We start from the raw sequence: 23,493 nt of genomic DNA, 5'->3' as shown, positions 1-23,493 counted from the left end.
ATTTCAACCTTCTATAATCACAAAAATGTGATATTTAAAAAGATGATAGAATATAATTTAATTTGTTTATTTAGTAGTTTTAAAGAAACATAAAAGCTTAAAGTACATTATTATTAAATTACTTATTAAAGAATACATAATTTCAAATCATATTATACTATGAAATTACTTTAAATTTTCTTAAAAGTAGATCTGGAAATTTACTTCAGCACCACTTTAGGAAAAAAAAGTAAAAGATTTTTTAAAAGGAAAAAATGTGTCAATCTAGATTTCAAAATAGCAGTAAATGCTTTCTTTTTTGTCCTTAGCAGAGGTCCTCAACAGTCTCTGATATTGACATCTAACATCATTATCTTTGTACATAACATAGATGGCTAACAAATATTTGCTTAATGAATGAATCAAGCAAAGATCTTAAAATAAACTCCAAATTCTGATAAATCATGTTTATTTTTTCCATGACACACAGGTTACTATGTGGCACATAGCTATAAAGAACAATATGAATTTTCTCAGTGTGGGGATTTTCTTTTCACAAGTTCAAATTCCAACCCACCCATGACTTCAAAAGTCTTTAGTGCTTAAGACATATATAGTTTAACTGGCTTTCCTAGGGCCACATAGCTATTAAGCATTAGAAATAGGATTTGAACCCAGGTATTACTGAATGAATGAATAAAGTATTTATTAAGTACTTACTACTTTCAAAGCACCCTGCTAAGTACCAGACATAAGCAACAAAGACAGTTCTGTTCCCATTCTAATTTCACAGACAATACACATGGAAGGTTTCAGCTATAAGCCAGATAAGGCCTCATGGGCTTTTGGCTACAACAGTAATGCTTCTTCTTTAATGTCATTTCCACTGGTAAAATCACACTGGTTTCTGCTACTTAACTCTTTTATGGTATCAAGAAATTGGTGACAAGCTCTTTTTTCAAGGTCTTCTTAAATTGTGGCAATAGTTCCTGTAGGAGCAGTTGCCAAGTTGCATTTGTATAGCAATTGCTTGCCAGAATGATGTCTTTGGCCACTGGAAGCATTATTATTATCCTAGGAATTATTCCTATTCAGACTCCTGGACTGGTTGTCTTCATCAGGGTCTGAGGGGCAATGGTGGTCAAGACAGTAGTGGTTGGTTGATCAATCTGGTATTTTGATTTTTCCTCAGAGTTCCCTGCTGCTTCATCTAGGCCAGACTGTCCATGTGAGTGGCGATGGTGATTCATTGACATTTGATGGAGAAGACTGATCCTTTTCTCATGGAAGTGCCTCCCCAGATGATAATATCGAGGGATGACTTGGAAACAGGAGTGGTTATTGGGACAGAGTTATCCTTCTACTCCCAGGGATCTTATGCCTAATTGCTTTTTGGTGACAGTTAATTAGAAGTTGTTGCAGATGATGATGAAAAAAAGGAGTCCTTTTCCCCTCAATGATTTCTCCCCTAGTGATATAGCTGTCCCATTGGGAACTGAGATGAAAGCAAAGGTTGAGGTTTGGGAGAATACTGCTATTTGCAAGGTTGTTGATCCAGGACCCCAAGAGGAGATAATAATAAAAGTGGCTTGAATTACCATATACTTCCTCCCGACTCTCCCAAGGTGCTTTGCTACCTCAGGCTAGGTTAACTTGTACATCCTGTGAATATTAGCTGATTATCAATTAGTCCCTTATCCCTAGATGCCATCATCCCTAGATATGTGGGTTTGGGCTAGAAATCAGACTAGCAGTCTGGGTTTGAAGATGTTGCCACTCTCTGCGCTTTTGTGCTTATTTTATGCCCAAGATCATGCAATCAGTATAGATCAAAGAACAGACTTTAATATGGGTCTTTCTGGCTCCAAAACAAACTCTTCATCCATTAGGTCATAAGACCTCTCTAATAAATACTTATTATTAAGAATTGAATTCTATATTATTACTTGTCTTTCACTGCACCCACTATGCCATGATGCTTTTCATCCCATGAAATAATTATAATTATAAATATATATGTGTGTATATATATATATATATATGATTAGCATTTACCTATATCAAATATGCAATTAATTTTCAGACAATTAAAATAAAATAAAAAATTTCAATTTCTTGACTTTCCTCTTTATTGTCCATTCCCTGCTCACTATTACCCACTGATTTTAATATTCCTTATAATATTTAGAATAGAAACTCAAAATTCATAGGAAAGGCATATAAGGAAAATGAGTGTCACCAGAAATCTGTTTGTCAACAATTTGGATAACTCCAAATAAAACAATCTTTACATATTATAAGCACAAAATTCAGAAAAACAGCCATTGTTAAATCAGGCACTAAATCCTTACATTTCATTTTTTCTTCCAGACTCCCTCGTAGAAACACACATAATCCTGCTACCCACTCTGTCACATTCACAAATCCATCATTGTCTCTGTCAAAAGCACGAAATACTACAAAAGACAAAAATTGATTTATATGAGACTTCTTTTTAGAACATTTTTTCAATATAACATTTTGTCAGAACTACCAAAGCATAAAAATCATTTTCTCTATATTTGAATTTTCTGGAGAAAATGAAAATTTTTGGAAATTTGAAATAAATAGTTATATACAGAAAACAAAGTTCTCTTTAAATAGTTGTATAGCCATAGTAGGATGTATGCTGATTTAATGTTGTTTTATTTGTAATTTTTATACCCAATCTTTTGTGCAAGAATATAGCATACTTTCTATGATGAAAAGCCAAATTTTTAAAAAAAACAAATTGGAAACATTAAGATTTTCCCTATAAAATGAGGACTTGATACGACAATTTTTCTTATGCTTTTTATTTCTGTATATATGGCTTACTAAAATTTATTTTCAAGTGATATTTGAAACATTGAATGCTAATTTTATTATAAAGAATACTTCTCTACTTCCAAAGTCACTGAAGTCTTGTTTTTGGCAAGATTTGGCCACTGTAGATTGAATACGTTTTCTTACCCCTGTCCATAATCATGTCATCAGTCATTCCAAATATAGTGTGCAGGATGTTTCGAAAGGCATTGCGATCTATCCCAGTGGTACCTTGTTTTTCAATTGTTTCTTCCAGCAAGGTATGAAAATGTTTTATGAGGCACTCTATTTCATGTTTGTTAACTGTGATGGAAAAGGCAAGAAATGAAAAAAAAAACCTTATAAAATATTGAATTTATGATAATTTTTTAATACTGAATGATGTACCAAAAATACAATTCTCAGTGATAGAAATGACATTTTAAGGTAGAAGCTAAAGGTTATAAGACAATTTCAAAAGGTAAATTTAGTTTAAAACGGGAGGTTGAAAGTACCTCTAATTATCAATAGTAAATTTTTTGAATAAGTTTGAGTCGAAGGAGTATAAAATCATTGCTTTAGAGTTAGAAAGGACATAAGTCATGTCCAACATTCTCATTTCATAGATGAGGAAACTGAGGAAAAGAGAAAATAAGTTATCCAAGGTTATACATCTGCTAAATGTCTGAGGTCAGAGATTTACACCAGTGTTCTTGACCTGAAACCCTGCAATTATTTTATGCTCTGCTGCTTCAAGAGTCAAATCACATTAGAGTAAGGAAAAAAACCATGTTTGGTAAATATAGGCAAAATTAAATAAAATCTGTTTTTTGTACAGTTGTGTCTGATTCTTTATGACCCAGTGGACCTTCACACACAGAAACACAAACACACAAACTACTTGGACTAGTTCTTTAATCACTGAACCATTTGGCAGCCTCAAATATCTCTTTCACCTGAAACTAAAAAAAAAAAGTATAATTGGGGAAGATATAGAGTTAAAAATGGGAAAATAAATTTAAAAGTCTAACTATTAAAAGTTGAATCAAAAATCCTTGTATCTATTAATTATCCTTTCAACAACTTGATTATGAGATTCTATGTGACTATCAATTTTCATATAGTGCTTCATTCTGTTACCATAGAAACAGATTTCAGGCTCATGTAAACCATATGGGCACCAATATTCATTTCAATTAAACATCAATTGATTCCTAAGCTCTCTCACTGAAAGTAAAAACAACCTTTTAAATAAAACTGTCATATTTATCCTAGCACCTACAAGTCCCAACTGATATCACTATGAAATGATTTCATGCTACCTCTAACATGCAAGAAGTTAGAAAGAAGTAAACAAAGTTTATTCTGTAAAGATAAGTCCTGGGAGATAAGAAAGCAAGGCTCTCTGTACCTGCCTCTGTATCTGACTAGTCAGATCACTTTAGACTAGCTATAAGCAAATTGGCCCTTACTTTTTTCATCTATTAGGGGATCTCAAAACTCCTTCCACTGAAGAAACCTGAAAAAACCAAACATCCTTCCACAAAATTCTTCCACTCATATCCTAAATGTAAAGTCTGGACTAGCTCTCTGGAGGACCTCAGGATCAGCTTCAATCTTAGTAGAGGAGTGCAAGAGGCAGGAGGGCCACATGGCTGGTCAGAGATGGAGTCTAGTGTCTTCTCTTGTGTCTGTGGCTGAGAGAGAGTTCTATCTCTGAGACTCCCTTTAAATACTCCAGTATGATTACATCACTACTTCACACTGAGCATGTGCAACTGTAGAACATTACATCATCATATTACACTAAGTATATATCAAGTAGATTGATTACATTAATCAATCAATTATTTAATTAATTACATTAAGTATAAGCTTAGAGAACCATTATCTCACATTGAGTAGGTACTTAACTATAAATACCCTGCTGTCCTAGATTTAAGTATACCTTTTCAAAGTTTTTGTCCTCGACACCTAAACTTGGGAACTTAGTAGAAAATAAATTAGTATTTTTAAAAAAATGTTTATACTATAATGGATCTTTCTTCTTAAAATATAAGATCTCAAACCATCTTCATTCTCTCATCTTTAAAATGCAGATACACAGATATATGTTATTATTATTAATGTGTATATATTATCATGGTTCCTATAACTCTAAAAGTTATGATCTGCTGGGATAATACTGATGTGGTTCTAGAAGATCAACTGATTGATTTTTTAATGAAATTTCTTGTTCTAGGATTATATAAAGTTTATCCCCTGAAGAATGATGGCACAATCATCTCCATAATCATAATAACTTGACCACCAGGAAAAGAATAAAATAGACAAATACCCAGTAAAAAGATAATATTTCATATTCTATCTCCTCCCTCATCTTAAATAATTTAAAAATCAATTTGTGAACTTCTTTCAAATTTGAGCAATTAATCAAAAGATTTGTTAAAAATGCCTACTATATGACAAATATATGACAAAAAACATGCACAATGTAATCAGGTAGTCATTAGGGTTCCTTTTTCTTTTTGTAGAATAACAGATGGCAAAAGTGTTTAATACTTTTTTTTTTACTACCAATCCTTTAAAAGATAATACTTCTTCCCCTTGTTTGCATCATGAGGTCTATTTACAATATACTACAAACCTACTATGAAAGGACTGTGTTTCATTCAGTGTTCTGCATAATACCTATTGTAATGTTTTGTCAGAATGTTTATTCAAAACAGCTATTGAAAATTTTAAGAATAGCTGTTTTCCCTCCAGAGATAAAAATTGTTTTATGTGAAAAAGCATCAGATTATAATAATCATAGTAATACTTTAAATGCATATGGCTTCTTTGTACTAAGGGAGTTTAAGATGTTCTCTATATAGCATAACTTTTATTTACAGTACAGTCTTATAAGACTTCTCTGTTGTTGCCACAGCCAAAAAGTAAATCACACTCATTACATCAGATGCTAATGATTAGAAATTGCTGAATCCTACAATCTCAAGGACAGCCATTAAAGAATACTTCTGTTCTTTTCCCTTTATTCTTGGTAATACAGGTGTACTCCCAAGTTCACAGTTGCTGCTGTTTTCTCAGGTAGATAACAATTATTCAAAGAGTAAACATTTTGTAATTGAATTTTTCAGATATATCTTCAATTTATCAAAACAATTTTATTTTTCTGGCTTCTATGTTCTGGCCCTTGTGAAATACAAGTGTTCATTTAACATTTTAAGAAGTTGAACCAATCATTTCCAGGGCTTCTTAAAGTATGGTCATGTAGAATTAAGGACTTTGACTTGTGATTTTATTGATGGAAGGAATTACCAAATGGAAATACTCTATCAATATAGGTTGACACTTTCTCCACAATTTATAATCTTATCTAGTTTCTAAATCATTGAAAAGCTTAGTGACTTCCCCGTGAGTATTCAACTCAAGGTAAAACCTTGAATGTATTTCTTTTTCTTTTAAATAGTATTTTATTTTTCCAAATTCATGCAAAGATAGCTTTCACCATTCACCTTTGCAAAAATTTGAGTTCTAATTTTTTCTCTTTCCCTTCCCCAAGATGGCAAGAAATTTGATATAGGTTGAACATGTGCAAGTCTTTTAAACATATTTCTATATTTATCATTCAGAGCAAAAAAAAATATATCAAAAAGGGAAAAAACACAAGAAAGGAAAAAAAAACCAAGCAAACAAGCAAACAACAACAACGAAGGTGAAAATACTATGCTTTGATCTACATTCAGGTTCCATAGTGGATGTGAATAGCATTTTCCCTTACAAGTTTATTGAAATTGCCTTGAATCACTTCATTTTGGAAACGACCAAGTCCATCACAGTTGATCATTAATCTGATCTTGCTGTGACTGTATACAATATTCTCTTGGTTTTGCTCATTTCACTCAGTATCAGTTCATATAAGTTTTTCCAGACCTTTCTGAAATCAGCCTACTCATCATTTTTAATAGAACAATAACATTCCATTACATTCATACATTATTCAGCCATTCCCCAGATGACATCATCCACTCAATTTCCAGATTCTTGCCACTACAAAAAGGGCTGCTATAAACATTTTTGGACATGTAGGTTCTTTCTCCTCTTTTATGATCTTTTTGCGATACAGACCCAGTAGAAATGCTGCTGGATTAATTAATAAAATCCTTTTTATAGTCCTTGAGGCATTTCTTGCAGAGTCTAATTTAAGCTTGCTTCTAGCAAGGTGGGCTGCCCCTTATGATCATATTATGTTTTGAGTCTGTATCACTACAACCAACATACCCAATTCCCCAAATATTGTATCAAGGGCCTAAAAGGGGGCTTTCTTTTATACAACTCATCTCAACAAATATGCACAAAACTACACCAAAAGCATGTTTGATGCTGGGAATTCTAAAAAATGAAATAATCTCTGCCCTCAAGGAGTTTACATTATACCTGAAGATACAACATATACAGCAATTAGATCCAGGATCATTTGAGGAAAGACTATTAAGACAAAATTGATAGGATGAAGGGTAGGGATCAGAATTCCTATAGCATGTGACACCTGAGCTGAGCTTTGAAGGAAGCTAGAGATTTTAATTGAGGTATGAGTGAGATAGTAGTAATTATTTCATAAGTTGTTTCCACATGCACTTATACTTGTACAGATCTTTCATAATTTATACACATATTAAATGACTATTATAAATATGTCCTTATGGAATATTACAAAAGGAAAACTTGAAGGGGAATTTTTTATCACATATTCACAAAACTATGATCTTGAATACTACCACAGAATAGACAGCTTGAGAGAAGGCAAAAAAAAAATAGAGAATTGGAAATGGGGAAGAGCTGGTAGGACAGTTTTAACGTGTGATATATAATAGAGAAATCTGTGAAGTAAAACTAGAGCAAGTAGGTTGGAGCTAGATTGTAGAGGGCCTTATGTGACATCTGAGCAGTTTTGAATTTCTTCTTGGAAGCAATGTGATACTCTGTTGATATTAATTTGGCAGCTGTTTGGATGATGAATTGGGAGTGAGGGTACAGACTGGTTGTGTGTGTGGGGGGCATTGCTGAATGAAAGCACTTTCTCAAAAAGTTTGAAAAACAGTATCCTTATATATTTGGCTTGAAATCATCATTATAACTGATCTTAAAACTATAGTTATATAAGTTGCATAGAGTATACATACTATTCCTAAATGTCTTATTTATACTTTTGAGTTTTTATACCCAATGGCATAGCACAATGTGCTATTGATAACAATAACCTGTTAATAAAGTCTTTTTTGACTTTTTTGAATTGAACTGAATTGTTCTTGTCCTGAGTTGGGGGTGCAATGTATATATTACATTATAAAGGATAATTATGCAACTCTTTTTGAACACAGTAGTTGTTAATTTGCTGAAAATTGTGATAAGAAGTTACAACTACCTTATGGGAATAGGAATTCCTTTTTCCCTCTAAAAAGATTATGTAGAAAAGCCAACAGGAGACTAGGCATGTATGTGCATTAAGGGTAGGGGGACTGAAGGACTGAAGTTACTGAAAGTAACTGCTAATTTCTGAAAGACCATTTACTATACAGATGGGTTTCTCTCTTGAGAAATTAAAAAGTGGAAGCAATGGTTTAGACTCAATAATTTCTCCCTCTTCCCCCACCCCAACTTTTTTTTTTTTTTAATCCATGAAGCATGTATGGATGAAGATCTCTTGTGAGAAGAGTTACAGGACAGAGCTAAAGTTCTGAAGGTCTGGAGGATTTGTGTGTGTGTGTGTGTGTGTGTGTGTGTGTGTGTGTGTGTGTGTGTGTGTAAATTGAAGGCTTGATGAAAGAAAACCCTACTGGGATTACCGACCTGGTAGTGGAAAAATTGCGGGGCACGCACCCGCAAGCACATAGACGTCTCAGAGCACATAGACAACTCAGAGCTTGAGAGCAAATTCACTTTTAAAGTTTCCTCAAGAGCTAAATTTTAGAAATATGAGGAAAAGCGGCACGGCTTTTGTACGTGGAGATGATTGATGTGAATGAAGGGATTGGGAAGGAGAAAGCATGATTGCAGTGGCCTTGGCTGTGACCCAGGAGACGGAGCTCCGGTCTCCTGGAATCCGGAGCTGCCTTTCCCAGGGTCTATACAAGGTTCGTCAGGGTTGCGATCATCGTTACTCACAATGCTTGGAGGTTTTACTCATGGACTCCGCTAGCTTCTGCATTCTCCTACGGTTCCCAGGATACATTGTCGGGCCGGGTGAGGAGAGAGCTGTTGGTCTCTCGATGGTAATTTCACTGCGAATTCTCCGGAGTCACCTGGAGGCTCCCACCCGATCCCCTCTGGTGTGGTGGTCCACAAACCTGCAGGATGGCCCCTTCTCCAACACTTCCCTGCCCCTTCTCCACCTTGCCGGCCTACCTGCCTAAACCCGATCCGCCCCATTGCCTGCCCCGCCCTACTCCAAACACACAACGTGACCATGGCAACCGGCTCAAGGACCAGGCTGCTATTGGTTCACAGGAAGATAAGTGTTTAGAGGGTCTGGAGAAATCCCTCCCTGACTCCAGAGTGAGAAGCTGTCAGGTGCGGATAAATTGTTCTATTTCCGAATCTTGCGCCTTCACTATCCCATCCCTTCCCCCCTCTTCTCCCCCCTCCCGCCCCCCCCCCCCCCGGCTTTGAAAAATCTTTTTGTCGCCTCTATCCATTCATTTCTCTTCCTCTCGTTACACACACTCTCTCTCTCTCTCTCTCTCTCTCTCTCTCTCTCTCTCTCTCTCTCTCTCTCTCTCTCTCCTTCTTTCTCTCCCTCCCTTCCTCCCTCCTTTATTCCCCTTTCTCTTCCTCCCCCGCAGACTCTGTGTTTCTGTCTCTCTGCCTCTCTTGTTTATCTCTATCTCTCAGTTTGTATCTCCGTCTCTCTCTGTGTCCTCTATTCATTTTTTTCTCTTTGTGTTTGTTTGTCTGTCTCTTTGTCTCTCTGTCTTTGTATTTGCCTGTGAGTCTCTATCTCTGTCTCCTTCTGTCTCTGCCTCTTTTTTCCTAATTCTTTTTTGGAGCCTGTAACTGGTAAAGACATGGATAAGATACTCGAATTTCAAGTATGGAGACCTAAGAGAAATTAGCTACAATTGCTTTCCTAACCCCATACTAATTTACTAAATTTAATTCTGTTTGCCTTTAGACCACCTCCTACAGCTTATGGAAATATATTGCCCTTTCTTCCTACCTGGGATGACATATAGGGAATTCTATGTGAGGAAATTTCTTTAATTCTGTTGATCCCTACGTGCTCTGCAATTTTAAAGTTTAGAATTTGGTGATTTGCTCAGTCGTATGGCCAGTATTTGCAAAAGACAGAGATTGAGTCTAGCTTTTCTTGACTTCATTTTGCCCACTAAACTGATGAATGTACATGAATTTCAGAGATGTTGAGATTTATGTCTGACCTCAATCGTTATTTACCAAGTTTAGGCTTGAGATTCGACTCAGAAACAGTAAAGGGAGTGTTTGTGTTCAGATGTATGATTAGACTAGATGATCTAAGGAACGACTTGGCTTGGGTTTAAACTTCTGAGACTTAGAGACATTGAGCAAATCACTTAGTTGTTCTCAAGTCTTCCATTTCCTCACATATAACAGTCATTCAGTAAACATTTATTAAGTGCCTGCTATGTTCTAGGTTCTAAGCATTAGGCATGCAAAAAATGTAAAAGAAAATGGTGTCTGTTCTCAGAGACAGTAGAATTTCAAGAGTTTATAAAAGGCTTCCTGTAGAAGATTGGATTTTAATTGGGACTTGAAATCAATAGGTAGAAATGAGAACAGACAGTATTCCAGGAATGGGGGGGGGGGAGCTAGAGAAAAGGCTTAGAGTGAAAAGATTGAATGTTTTGCTTTTCAAACAGTAGTGAATGAACTGACTTAAATTCACTGAATTGAGAAAAATATATGACAGGGAATAAAGTGTAAGAAGGCAAAATATGTTGAATATAACTATGAATGCTAAACAGGATTTTGTATTTGATGAGGTTTTTGTGTTTCACTGAAGTAGGGAGGTAAGTATCATGATCAAATCTACCCTTAAAGAGACTGACTTTGGTAGATGAACTGAGAATAAATCGTGGGGGGGAAGAGACTTTTAAGAGGGAGACCTACCAACAGGTTACTGCAATAGTCTAGGCAAGGGATGATGAAAACTCATATCAGAGCAGTAGTAGTAGTGTCAAAAGATAGAAAGAGGATACTGAGAGATGCTGCAAAAGAGAAATTGATAGGTGATGGAACAATTTGGATCTAGGGTGTGAGAGAGAGAGAGAGAGTAAAGAGTCAAAGATGCCAACTAAATTGTGATTCTTGGAGACTGGGAGCATAGAATTACCCTTGACAGTAATAAGGAAGGTAGAATGGACAAAAAATTAGGGGGAAAATAATGAGTATGGTTTTTGATGAGTTGAGATGTCTATTAGACATCTTAGTTAGAAATGTCTAAAAGACAATTGGAGATGTGAGATTTTTGGTCAAGAGAGAGTTTGGAGCAGTATAAATTGAAAATCATCACCATACAAAGCCATTGGAGTTTATTAGATCAACAAGTGAATTAGGAGAGAGAAAAGAAAAGAATGTCTAGGACAGAACCATGAGAGACACCTGCAGTTAGAAAGTGTGATCTGAATGAGCATTCAGCAAAGGATGCTGAGAAGGAGTGGCCAGATAGGTCAGGGTAGTACTAGGAAGACTGGTGACATAAAAACTTAGATAAAAGAGAGTGCCATGGAAGAAAGTGATCAACATTGTCAAAAGCTGCAAAGGTAAAAGAGAATGAAAATTGAGAAAAGTCTACTGGGTTTGTTAATTAATACTATTGTAAACTTTGAAGAGAACAATTTTAATGGAATGAGATCAGAAGCTGGATTGTAAAGACATAAGAAGAGAGTGAGTGAAGTCATCTATTGTAGATGGATATTTTCAAAAAATTTAGCCACAAAGGGCAGAGGCAATATAAAATCAGAATTAATGGGGATGGAAGGATCCAGGGAGGGTTTTTTTGAGCATGTGGAAGATGCACATGTTTGAGGTAATAGAGAAGGAACCATAATACAAGGAGAAACTAGTAAGTGATAGAGTGGGAATGAGAGAGGGAGCTTTCCAAAGAAGCCTGGAGTACCACACAAGAAAAAAAAAAAAAAGCACATATGGTCAGATGATTGCCCCTATTCTACTTCTCCTTTTCTCTTGGAAGACATGATTATGCAGGAAATGGCCCTGCAGGAGATAGAAGTCAAATATGCACAGCAAGAATAGAAAGTGCGATTTACTACTAACTTTCTTTTTGTTCTTTTCTCAAGCTACAGGTGCATCGGAGATGGAAGAGCAAAGGGGAAATTTGCTCTACACTGGGAATGGGCTCCATATTGCAATTGGAAGATCAGGCTGGAGGCAGGAGGTGGAATTGTCTGGTGTTGGTGCAAATGGAAGTTGACTAACCCCTTGTCAGATTGAATGTAGTTAGCCAGAAGAGGCCTGGTTCATCTTCTTTTAGCTCTCTAGCTCTGGATTTGTGGATATAAGATTCTTCCAATTGCAATTTTCTGGGTTTCTCACTTGCTTCTTTTCCTAAGGGAGTGAAATATTCTTAAGACTTTCTGGGATCTTGACTTTTATGATTTTCTATATTGCCAAGATAAAGGCTGGAACTGTAGGGTTCCTAACAGATGTAGTTTGCATCTAGCAAAGAGGGATTATGCCTAATAGAAGTGGAATAAAAGAAGGAAGTCACTGGTGAAAAAAGCAAAGGAACATGAGAATCACGGAAAGAGTCTGACTACAGCCTTATATGAGTAAAATGAAGCCCAGTTTTGTCTTTATCGAAAAAGACTAGTATAATTGATTTTCTACTTTTTCTATATATAATCTCTGGCAGCAAACAAAGCAGTTTTCTCACATATGGAATTTGAGAATAATTGCTGGTCTTTTCATCTATGCATTGGCAAAATCCTCTTTAGGATAATTATATAATGGACATGTAGTGCTGACAACAAAGATAAGATTCAATTTCTCTTGGGAAGGCGTGAAAAGAGCCTCAGAAGTCTACTACAAGCATCTTATTTTCATATATGAGTAAACTGATGGCTAGAAGAGTTAAGTGTTTTATCCAAAGCCCTGACAACCTTACAGTGAGGACTATTAAAATACTTGGTTGGTCTCTCTGACTTAAATTTGTTCCAAGTGTAGTCTATTTTCCACTCAGCTGTCAAATTGATCATTAAGTACAAGTGACCATGCCACAAGTCTCTTCAATTAACTCTAATGTCTCCTCTAGGATCAAGTATAAAATCTCTGGCTTTTAAATTCTTCATAATTTGCTACCCACCCACTTAAAAAAAACCAAAACCTTTTTAGTTTATTCAAACCTTAGTTTTTCTATTTACTATGCAATCTAGGGATATTGGCACACTTGCTGTTTATAGAATAAGACATCCTTTCTCCTCATTCTGCTCAGTTTCACTGTGTGTCTCTTATACCTGAAACTCTCTTCTTCCTCATCTTGGACTGTCTTGATTTCTTCAAGTCTCAGGTAAAAGCCTATCTTTTGTAAGAAGCCTTTTCCAGTCCTCTTTAATCTTAATGATTGCTGAGAATAACTGCAATTTAACTAATTACATTTCTTATTTGTACATGCTTATTTGAATATTGTCTGATCCATTAGAATGTAAATTCCTTGAGAGCAAGGATTATTTTTTTTTCCTTTCTTTGAATTCCCATAACTTAGCACAGAGTAGGTACTTAAAGTTATTGACTGATTCACTCATATCAGGGATCTTTCATATAATAAAAACTTAATTAATGTCTGTGTTAGCACTAGACCGTTATGCCTTTTTGGTTTGGTGCCAGAATACAATCTACTAGGAGAGAAGACTTATGGAACTTTGAAATCTGTAGTATATGCTCTATGACATAAATATTCTGAATCACTTACCTCAAAGATAAAAAGTTGTCTTCATTTTTCATTTAAGGTGCAAGTTAAATGAGTTGATGACTGTATCGGAATGTCTACTTCTACCAGATCTGATGTAGCTAAGTAAGTATAGGGATGGATAAATGTTCAGCTCAATACCTAAGTTTTTGCAAATACTTTGTAATATTAAATGGTATCAAGAATGAGTGAAAGATGCATCAGCAGCTTATTTGAATATTATTTATTTATGTCACCTTGGCTGTTAAATTCTTAATGGAGGTAGTTGGGAGAGGAAAAGGGCCACAAAAGCAACATGATTTCACTCACCTAGCAGTTGCACTCCATTGCATTTTATGTGGAATTCCTACCTATTTTCATAGAAATCTTTTTGACAAAGTTGATCCTTTCTTCATTTCAGAAAATTAGGAGCTGAAAGGATTGTTTTTAAATGTTCCTAAAAAGCCCACAAGCCCCACCTGTCTCCAGCTAGTGTCTCTTAAGTAGCACCTAGAAAAGCATTCAGAACATGTAGGGTTGTCAAGTCTTAGTGGTAGGCAAGCCTGCACTAGTGGTTAGTACATTTAAGTGGTGTCCACATATCTTGACAAACATTCTGCATACTTATCTTGCTGGGGAGCACCCACAGAATGAGGTAATGAGTTCTTATTTCACAAGTTTTAGGCTCAGGACCAATCACCTGTGTTCATTTGAAGTGGAAAATATGATATAGACATGAGAAAAAAATGATTGTCTGATGGCAGCAATAATTACTTATTGAGAAATCTTTGTGAATGTGTGTGTGTGTGTGTGTGTGTGTGAAACAGAGATAAAACCATACCCTTTGCTATGCATAATTTTCTTTTTTAAGCACGTAGAAAAATATCCACTATGAGTTCATGTTTGAAAGCTTTCCTTAGAATCCTTTCTGTTGCATCGCTGACCTCACCATGACGCTTGGCAGATTTTTTTTTCTCATTCTGTAATAACACAGGCAGAACCTTATATAGCTGTGGGACATTTCTTCAATATACAATATTTAAACATAATGATTTCATAAAGCCTTTGTGCCATTGTCACACATAAATTCAATTGCTCCAATCAACAGGTAGTTATTAAGCACTTACTACATACACTGGTAATCATTGGGAATGTAAAATGAGTAGAAAAACCGTTCCTGCTCTCAAAGAAAAAACTTACATTATTATATGGGTAGGAAAAATGTAAAAGGAAACTGAAAGGGGGCTATGGTACCAATGTAAAGCCATGATAGAAACAGTGCACAGAGTCAGGAGTTCAGTGACGAGAGGAATGAGCATTCATTAAAACTGTTCTAGAAAAAACTAGCCAGTCAGAGGAAGAGATCACAGGGTACTTTCAGAATGGGGTATCCAGGGTTAGAGTCAGGGTATTGTAGCATTATATACTTTTTAGTTTTATCTGCATTATTAACATTTCTCCATCACTTTCTTAAGTCTAAGCATCATCAAACAATAAATGAAGCTTTGGTTTGCTGATTTCTAAGGTGTAGATGATCATTCTCAAAATTTAACAATTGACTCTCATGGGCCAGTTCAAACTGGTTGTATTACACTTGTGGGTAGAGTGAATTTGTAGGGTAATGATTTTCCTATGGAATGATTGTAATAAAGTTGTTTAGAGTTGATAGATACACTCTGTTGATAGAAACAATCTGTAAGGAATATTTAAAGACAAATTGAATTGATTTATATTTGATAGGGATTCAGTGTTATTAGCTCTTGGCAGAATTGTAGGGAGGGCAGAATGAAGGCATTGTGGTTTCAAGCACTAAAATTTGGTGTGAGTGCTAACAGCATTAGCATATCTTTTCAACATAAACACAACTGAACTTAGCACCTGATTAGCACTTAAACAGAGAGTGACCAGGTAGATTCTTTCTTTTCCTCAATATTGATTTCTACTGGCTTTGTGGCCTATTTACCATCCTATCTCTTCCCATTCAGGTGACAATTATGGCATTTGTTTTTCTGTTACAAGTCAATATCCAAAGATCTCTGGCTACAAACTAAATTTTCTTCCTAAAAAGTTTATCTGAGGGCTCGTTTTATATTGCTTGACCTGGGTGCCAAAATTTCTGGCTCTAGGAATAACTACAGGACATTATTTATCTAGCATGTCACAATAGATATTTCCCCATTCCATTTGTCAGGGGATGTGAAATGAGTACATCAAATTGTAGTATACTTACCTTAAGGCAAAACATAGATACTTTTAATGTCATTAAAATTTTTTCTTTAATATCTATAACCTAAGTTACTCAGGTTTCAAAGTATACTAAAGCTTTTGACAAAGATGTGAGGCCAAAAAAATGGTTTAGGAAGAGAATGCCATAGGGAGTGATGGAACAGTAGGATCTTATAATCACTTAAAATAATTAAAGAGCTATATATTTTGGTGCTAAAACAGGATGGATGAGGAAGTTATGACTATAATGAACTGAGGATAATGGGGAACCCTAATATGGAGGGAGATAAATCTTTTTTACATTATTTTCCTAATTGCATAGTAAACTTGCTAAGATCAGGAACAACATATTATTGAATATAGCTCCAAACATTGAATCTTACATACAGCAACATAGAACTATAGACTTAGAGTTGGTAGCAGGTCAGGAATCTTGTCCTTTGTTCTTATTTTATCATAAAAAAAATAAACCTGAGGGACACACAGGAACAGAAAAGTAATTTGTTCGGGGGCACATAGTAATCTGCAGAGCTTGGCTTCAAATCTGGAGGCCTTTGATCTAGATTCTAAATACAATACTCTATTATATCATACTGCCTCACATAGTAAGCATGTAGTAAATATTTGTTGTTGGATTCCTTCCTTCTTTAGTATGACTCTACCCCTATATGTATGGACCTTGTGCTTTTTATGATATGATAACTGGACAAGAGCAATTGTTTATAATGAATTGATGTGTGATGGATTTCCCCAAAGTTTCCATAAAGGCAAAATATTTTTGAATGCTGGAGCCTACTGGGAGACAGTCATTATATCAATATAACATATTATTAGATCCACTAAAGTGGAGATTAAGACTGTATTGCACTTAAGTTCTTAAGTGAGGAAAACTCCCATTTATTCTAAAATTAATTGGAATCATGCCATGACAAACATTATAGGATTGACTTTTTAGCAGATCAAATGATATTTTCAATAGTAATCTTTATGTATGGAAGAATGTTTATAATATGACATCATGCTCTTACTCTAGGCATATTACAAATCTCTTCTGGCAGTTGTGCTAATAGGAAATTAAAATATTTTGTTATCTATGTGATTATAATTAATTTAAGCTCAATTTTACTAATATCATTCAATAAATAAGGCATCTAATAGGTATAAAACTCTTGGAAGTTACTGGCAAATTGGATGGCTAAGTAGGAGAAGGTTGTTGATCATAAATTGACGGCTAGTAATTCATATAATCTGATCAGTCCTTCCCAAATACTTGAACTGCATTCCTTTCCATCTCTGATTTGAGCTCTATAGAAAAAGAAGAATTCTAAAAGCATGGCAATACATTTAGAAGTCATTAGCTTATCCTGGAAGAGAGAGCTTATTGAAACCAGGCAGAGATGCATATGGGAAGTGTATATAGTATGCCACTTTTTCCTCCCTCCCTCCCTTCCTTCCTTTCTTCCTCCCTCCCTTCCTTCCTCCCTTCCTTCCTTCCTTCCTCCCTCCCTCCCTCCCTTCCTATCTTCCTCTCTTCCTTCCTTCCTTCTTCCTTCCTTCCTTCTTCCTTCCTTCCTTCCTTCCTTCCTTCTTTCCTCCCTTCCTCCCTCCCTCCCCCCCCTCCCTTCCTCCCCTCTTTCCTTCCTTCCTTCCTTCCTTCCTTCCTTCTTCCTCCTTCCTCCTTCCTTCCTTCCTTCCTTCCTTCCTTCCTTCCTCTTTCCTTCCTTCCTCCCTCCCTTCCTTCCTCCCTCCCTTCTTCCTCCCTCCCTCCCTCCCTCCCTCCCTCCCTTCTTCCTTCCTCCCTCCCTCCCTTCTTCCCTTTCTCCCTCCCTCCCTTCTTCCTTCCTCCCTCCCTCCCTCCCTTCCTCCCTCCCTCCCTTCCTTCCTATCTTCCTCTCTTCTTTCCTTCTTTCCTTCCTTCCTTCCTTCCTCCCTCCCTCCCTTCTTCCTTCCTCCCTCCCTCCCTTCTTTCCTCCCTCCCTCCCTTCCTTCTTCCTTCCTCCCTTCTTTCCTTCCTTCTTCTTTTCCTCCCTTCCTTCCTTTCTTTCTTCCTCCTTCCTTCCTTCCCTTCCTCCCTCCCTTCCTCCCTTCCTTCCTATCTTCCTCTCTTCCTTCCTTCCTTCCTTCCTTCCTTCCTTCCTTCCTTCCTTCCTTCCTTCCTTCCTTCCTTCCTTCCTCCATTCCTCCCCTCTTTCCTTCCTCCCTCCCTCCCTCCCTCTCTCCCTCCCTTCCTTCTTCCTTCTTTCCTTTCTTCTTTCTTCCTTCTTTTCTTCTTTCCTTTCTTCCTCCCTCCCTTCCTTCCTCCCTCCCTCCCTCCCTCCCTTCTTTCCTTCTTCCCTCCTTCTTTCTTTCTTTCCTTCTTTTCTTCTTTCCTTTTTTCTTCTTTCCTTTCTTCCTCCCTCCCTCCCTCCCTTCCTCCCTCCCTTCTTTCCTTCCTCCCTCCCTTCCTTCTTCCCTCCCTTCCTTCCTCCCTTCCTTTCTTTTCCCTCTCTCCCTCCATCCCTCCTTTCTTCCCTTTCTCCCTCCCTCCCTCCCTTCCTCCCTCCCTTCTTTCCTTCCTCCCTCCCTTCTTTCCTTCCTCCCTCCCTCCCTTCCTTCTTCCCTTTCTCCCTCCCTCCCTTCTTTCCTTCCTCCCTCCCTCCCTCCCTTCCTTCTTCCTTCCTCCATTCTTTCCTTCCTTCCTCCTTTCCTCCCTTCCTTCCTTTCTTTCTTCCTCCCTCCCTCCATTCCTTCCTTCCTCCCTCCCTTCCTTCCTACCTTCCTCTCTTCTTTCCTTCTTTCCTTCCTCCTTCCTTCCTTCCTTCCTTCCTTCCTTCCTTCCTTCCTCCTCCTCCCTCCCTCCCTCCCTCCCTTCCTCCTTCCCTCCCTTCTTTCCTCCCTCCCTCCCTTCCTTCCTCCTCTCTTTCCTTCCTTCCTTCCTTCCTTCCTTCCTTCCTTCCTTCCTTCCTTCCTTCCTTCCTTCCTTCCTCCCTTCCTTCCTTCCTTCCTTCCTTCTTTCCTCCCTCCCTCCCTTCCTTTCTTCCTTCCTTCCTTCCTCCTTCCTTCCTTCCTTCCTTCCTTCCTTCCTTCCTTCCTTTCTCCCTCCCTCCTCCCTCCCTCCCTTCCTCTCTCCCTCCTTCCTTCCTCCCTTCCTCCCTCCCTCCCTTCCTTCCTCCTCTCTTTCCTTCCTTTCTCCTTTCCTCCCTTCCTTCCTTCCTTCCTTCCTTCCTTCCTTCCTTCCTTCTTTCCTTCCTTCCTCCCTCCTCCCTTCCTCCCTCCCTTCCTCCCTCCCTTCTTTCCTTCCTCCCTCCCTCCCTTCTTCCCTTTCTCCCTCCCTCCCTTCTTTCCTTCCTCCCTCCCTCCCTTCCTTCTTCCTTCCTCCCTTCTTTCCTTCCTTCCTCCTTTCCTCCCTTCCTTCCTTTTCTTTCTTCCTCCCTCCCTCCTTCCCTTCTTCCTCCCTCCCTCCCTCCCTTCCTTCCTATCTTCCTCTCTTCTTTCCTTCTTTCCTTCCTCCTTCTTTCCTCCCTCCCTCCCTTCCTTCTTCCCTTTCTCCCTTCTTTCCTTCCTTCTTCCTTTCCTCCCTTCCTTCCTTTTCTTTCTTCCTCCCTCCTTCCTTCCTTCCTCCTCCTCCCTCCCTCCCTCCCTTCCTCCCTCCTCCCTTCCTCCCTCCCTTCCTCCCTCCCTTCTTTCCTTCCTCCCTCCCTCCCTTCTTCCCTTTCTCCCTCCCTCCCTTCTTTCCTTCCTCCCTCCCTCCTTCCTTCTTCCTTCCTCCCTTCTTTCCTTCCTTCCTCCTTTCCTCCCTTCCTTCCTTTTCTTTCTTCCTCCCTCCCTCCTTCCCTTCTTCCCTCCCTCCCTCCCTCCCTTCCTTCCTATCTTCCTCTCTTCTTTCCTTCTTTCCTTCCTCCCTTCTTTCCTCCCTCCCTCCCTTCCTTCTTCCTTTCTCCCTTCTTTCCTTCCTTCTTCCTTTCCTCCCTTCCTTCCTTCCTTTTCTTTCTTCCTCCCTCCTTCCTTCCTTCCTCCCTCCCTCCCTCCCTTCCTCCCTTCCTCCCTTCCTTCCTATCTTCCTCTCTTCTTTCTTTCTTTCCTTCCTTCCTTCCTTCCTCCCTCCCTCCCTTCCTCCGTCCCTCCCTTCTTTCCTCCCTCCCTCCCTTCCTTCCTTCCTCCCTTCTTTCCTTCCTTCCTTCCTTCCTTCCTTCCTCCCTTCCTTCCTTCCTTCCTTCCTTCCTTCCTTCCTTCCTTCCTTCCTTCCTTCTTTCCTTCCTTCCTTCCTTCCTTTCTTCTTTCCTTCCTTCCTTCCTTTTCTTTCCTTCCTTCCTTCCTTCCTTCCTTCCTTCCTTCCTTCCTTCCTTCCTTTCCTTTCCTTCCTTCCTTCCTTCCTTCCTTCCTTCCTTCTTCCTTCTTCCTTCTTCCTTCCTTCCTTCCTTCCTTCCTTCCTTCCTTCCTTCCTTCCTTCCTTCCTTCCTTCCTTCCTTCCTTCCTTCTTTCCTTCCTTCCTTCCTTCCTTCCTTCCTTAAAAAATGGTAACACCATGGTCTATGGCAAAGTTTCTTTTCTCCCCCCTTTTTTATTATAGCTTTTTATTTACAAGATATATGCATGGATAATTTTTTTAGCATTGACAATTGCAAAACCTTCTGTTCTAACTTTTCCCCTCCTTCTCCCCACCCCTTCCCCCAGATGGCAGGTTGACCAATACATGTTAAATATGTTGAAGTATAAGTTAAATACAATATATTTATACATGTCCAAACAGTTATTTTGCTGTATAAAAATAATCAGCCTTTGAAATAATGTACAATTAGCTTGTGAAGGAAATCAAAAATGCAGGCAGACAAAAATAGAGGGATTGGGAATTCTATGTGGTGGTTCATAGTCATCTCACAGAGTTTTTTCTCTGGGTGTAACTGGTTCAATTCATTACTGCTCTATTGGAACTGATTTGGTTCATATCATTGTTGAAGATGGCCACGTCCATCAGAATTGATCATCATATAGTATTGTTGTTGAAGTATATAATGATCTCCTGGTCCTGCTCATTTCACTCAGCATCAGTTCGTGGAAGTCTCTCCAGGATGGCAAAGTTTCTTAAATTGTCTCACAAACCCCATATAAGATAATTGAATGTAGGGTCTCCCAAAATTTGGCAACAATAAAAGTTTTCAATAGGGAGGATTTGGGGAAGGTGATAGAATAGGTCATTAAATTTCAAGCTTGTCAGATTTCCCTCACACATAACAAATATGAGCATCAGGGAGAACACAGACTAGTGAAAAATCAAAAATATTTGGGCAGAATAGGGGTCCTCCAGGCAAATCCAAGAAGATCATAAGAGCCCAGACCAGGGATTAACCAGTATGAATTCCAAACATCTCCAGGACAGCTCTGTAGAAACACCTAGTAGAGCTAGCTGGCTTTGGCTGAAGCCTCAGCAGGAACCACAAAAACTTTCACCTTCTGGACAGTATGAGGAATCATGGGTCCGATTCCTGGAAGACTGAGGGAGCTTCAGCTGATCAGGAATGCCAGGCCCAGCTGTGCTGCAGACACAGCCCTGGACAAGAAGGAACTGACTCATCCATGTGCATAGGCAGTGGAGAGACAAATAGTACAGACTCCAGACACATGCAGGAAAGTAGAGTTAATGGTTAGGGGTTCCAGGTCAGACAAGAGAACTGAAGTGAAGCTAAAGGCATCATTACAGTTAGAGGGGATTTTTACTAATACTTATTATTTAAAAAAAAAAGAACCAGTAAAGAAGAATCCAACTTATTATGATAAAAAAGCAGACCCAAATTCATCTTCAGAGGAAGATACTGAAGTAAAAGAAAAAAAAATTCTACCCCCAAAAGTAATGTTAAATGGCTACCTACCCAGAGAAAATTTATAGAAGAATTGAAAAGAGAATTTAAAAATCAAATGAGAGACATTGAGGAAAAACTAAAAATCCAAGAAAAAACAAGATTATGAAAAAAAAAAGTTACCCAACTAGAAAAGGAGATTCAGAGTCTTAAAGACAAAAATAACTTTTTGAAAATTAGAGTTGAGCAAAGAGACACCAGTGAAGGTATAAGAGACCAAGAAATAACAAAACATAATATAAAGAATGAAAAAATAGAACAAAATGTGAAACAAGAAAAACAGTAGATCTGGAGAAAAGATCAAGAAGAGAAAATATAAGAATAATAATGACTACCTGAAAACTATGACCTAAAAAAGAATTTGACACAATAATGCACGAAATAATCCAAGAAAATTATATTGGAATGGTAGAATATGAGGTGAAAGTAGAAATAGGAAAAATAAAACCACTGATCACTACCTCAAATAAATCCTTTGTGGAAAACACATAAGAATATTATTGTCAATTTCAAAACCCCTGATAAAAGAGAAAAATTTGCAAAAAGCAAGACAACACAATTCAAATATGCTGGAGCTACAATTAAAATTATAAAGGACTTAGAAGCAATTGCAATATAAGATTGCAGGTACTGGAATCATAAATACTAGCACACAAAAGAACTAGGCCTGTGGCCAAAAAATATCATATCCAGCAAAATTATCCATAATGATTGAAAGAAAAAAAAGGACATTCAGTGAATCTGCAAATTTTTAGGACTTTCTTTCAACCAAACTCAATATAAAATTTAACATACAAGAGCCAATATTCAAGATTAATTTCAAGAAACTTAAACATTAACAAATAGTTATTTTTTTTTACATAAAAATGTATATCGTATTTAAACATTTGGGTAGCCCAAAAGAAAGATTGGGGTAGAATTGAGTATGATCTGACTCTAAAAAGCAAAACTGCTTAAGAAAAGGTAAAAATAGTAATTGTTATACAAATGAGGTACAGAAGAAGAATACACACAGAGGCATTAGAGGGGAGAAAAGTTCTGAAAACCTATTCACATTGGGAGTGGGTTAAATAGGCAACACTACATATATACCATGAAGGGTGTAGCATCCTCCAAAATCTATAAAGAAATAAGGGGGAAGGTATGGGCAGAGAGAGAAGCAAAGGGGTGGGGGAAGAAGGTAAGGGAGGGCAGCATGGAAGAGGAGGAGGAGAGAGAGGTTAAGTAATAACAAAACAGTTTAAGAAACAATTAAAATAGAAGAGGTAGCAGGGATAGGAAAGAAGAGATATGTACAAACACTACAACAAGGATAGGGAGAAGAATTTATTTTTAAAAAAGTAATCATTGATCTTAAACTAAATCAAACTTAAAGATTCAATCAAGAGAGATCTATATTGTATGTCAGTCACACTAATCTTATTTTAGATAAATGTTTACATGTAAAGATGCATATGGGTAAAGCTTGTGTGTATATAAGTATATGTATATATGTATGCATTTTGCTCTATGTGTGTGTGTATATGCATTTTGTCTCTAAATGTGTGTATATAGATATATGTATATGTGTGTGGGCTTGTGGATGGCTGTGAATGTATATGAATATGTGAGGAGGAGTGTGTATGTGTGTATGTATATTTATATCTAAATATAAATATATGTATACTTAATTATACCCTGCTTGAT

General features: G+C 37.5%; 1 protein-coding gene across 4 annotated transcripts in view; it reads right to left on the bottom strand.

Annotated features, from left to right (window-relative positions):
- Positions 1–23,493, bottom strand: part of CLXN (calaxin) — a 122,850-nt gene that overhangs the window by 11,839 nt on the left and 87,518 nt on the right. The window contains exons 1-3 of one of the 4 annotated variants that reach the window (XM_051970220.1): positions 8,971–9,325; positions 2,971–3,126; positions 2,331–2,435 (exon numbers count right to left, since the gene is read on the bottom strand). In XM_051970220.1, coding sequence (XP_051826180.1) covers positions 2,331–2,435; positions 2,971–3,126; positions 8,971–9,037 — 328 coding nt within the window. In that variant the 5' untranslated portion in view covers positions 9,038–9,325. Of the gene's footprint in view, positions 1–2,330; positions 2,436–2,970; positions 3,127–8,970; positions 9,326–23,493 lie in introns of those variants that run through there. The other 3 variants (XM_051970222.1, XM_051970221.1, XM_051970223.1) reach the window with 3 other exon arrangements.

This window comes from Antechinus flavipes, chromosome 1, assembly GCF_016432865.1.
Source record: "Antechinus flavipes isolate AdamAnt ecotype Samford, QLD, Australia chromosome 1, AdamAnt_v2, whole genome shotgun sequence".
NCBI classification, from domain to species: domain Eukaryota; kingdom Metazoa; phylum Chordata; class Mammalia; order Dasyuromorphia; family Dasyuridae; genus Antechinus; species Antechinus flavipes.
This window is presented reverse-complemented; position numbering and strand designations above follow the sequence as displayed.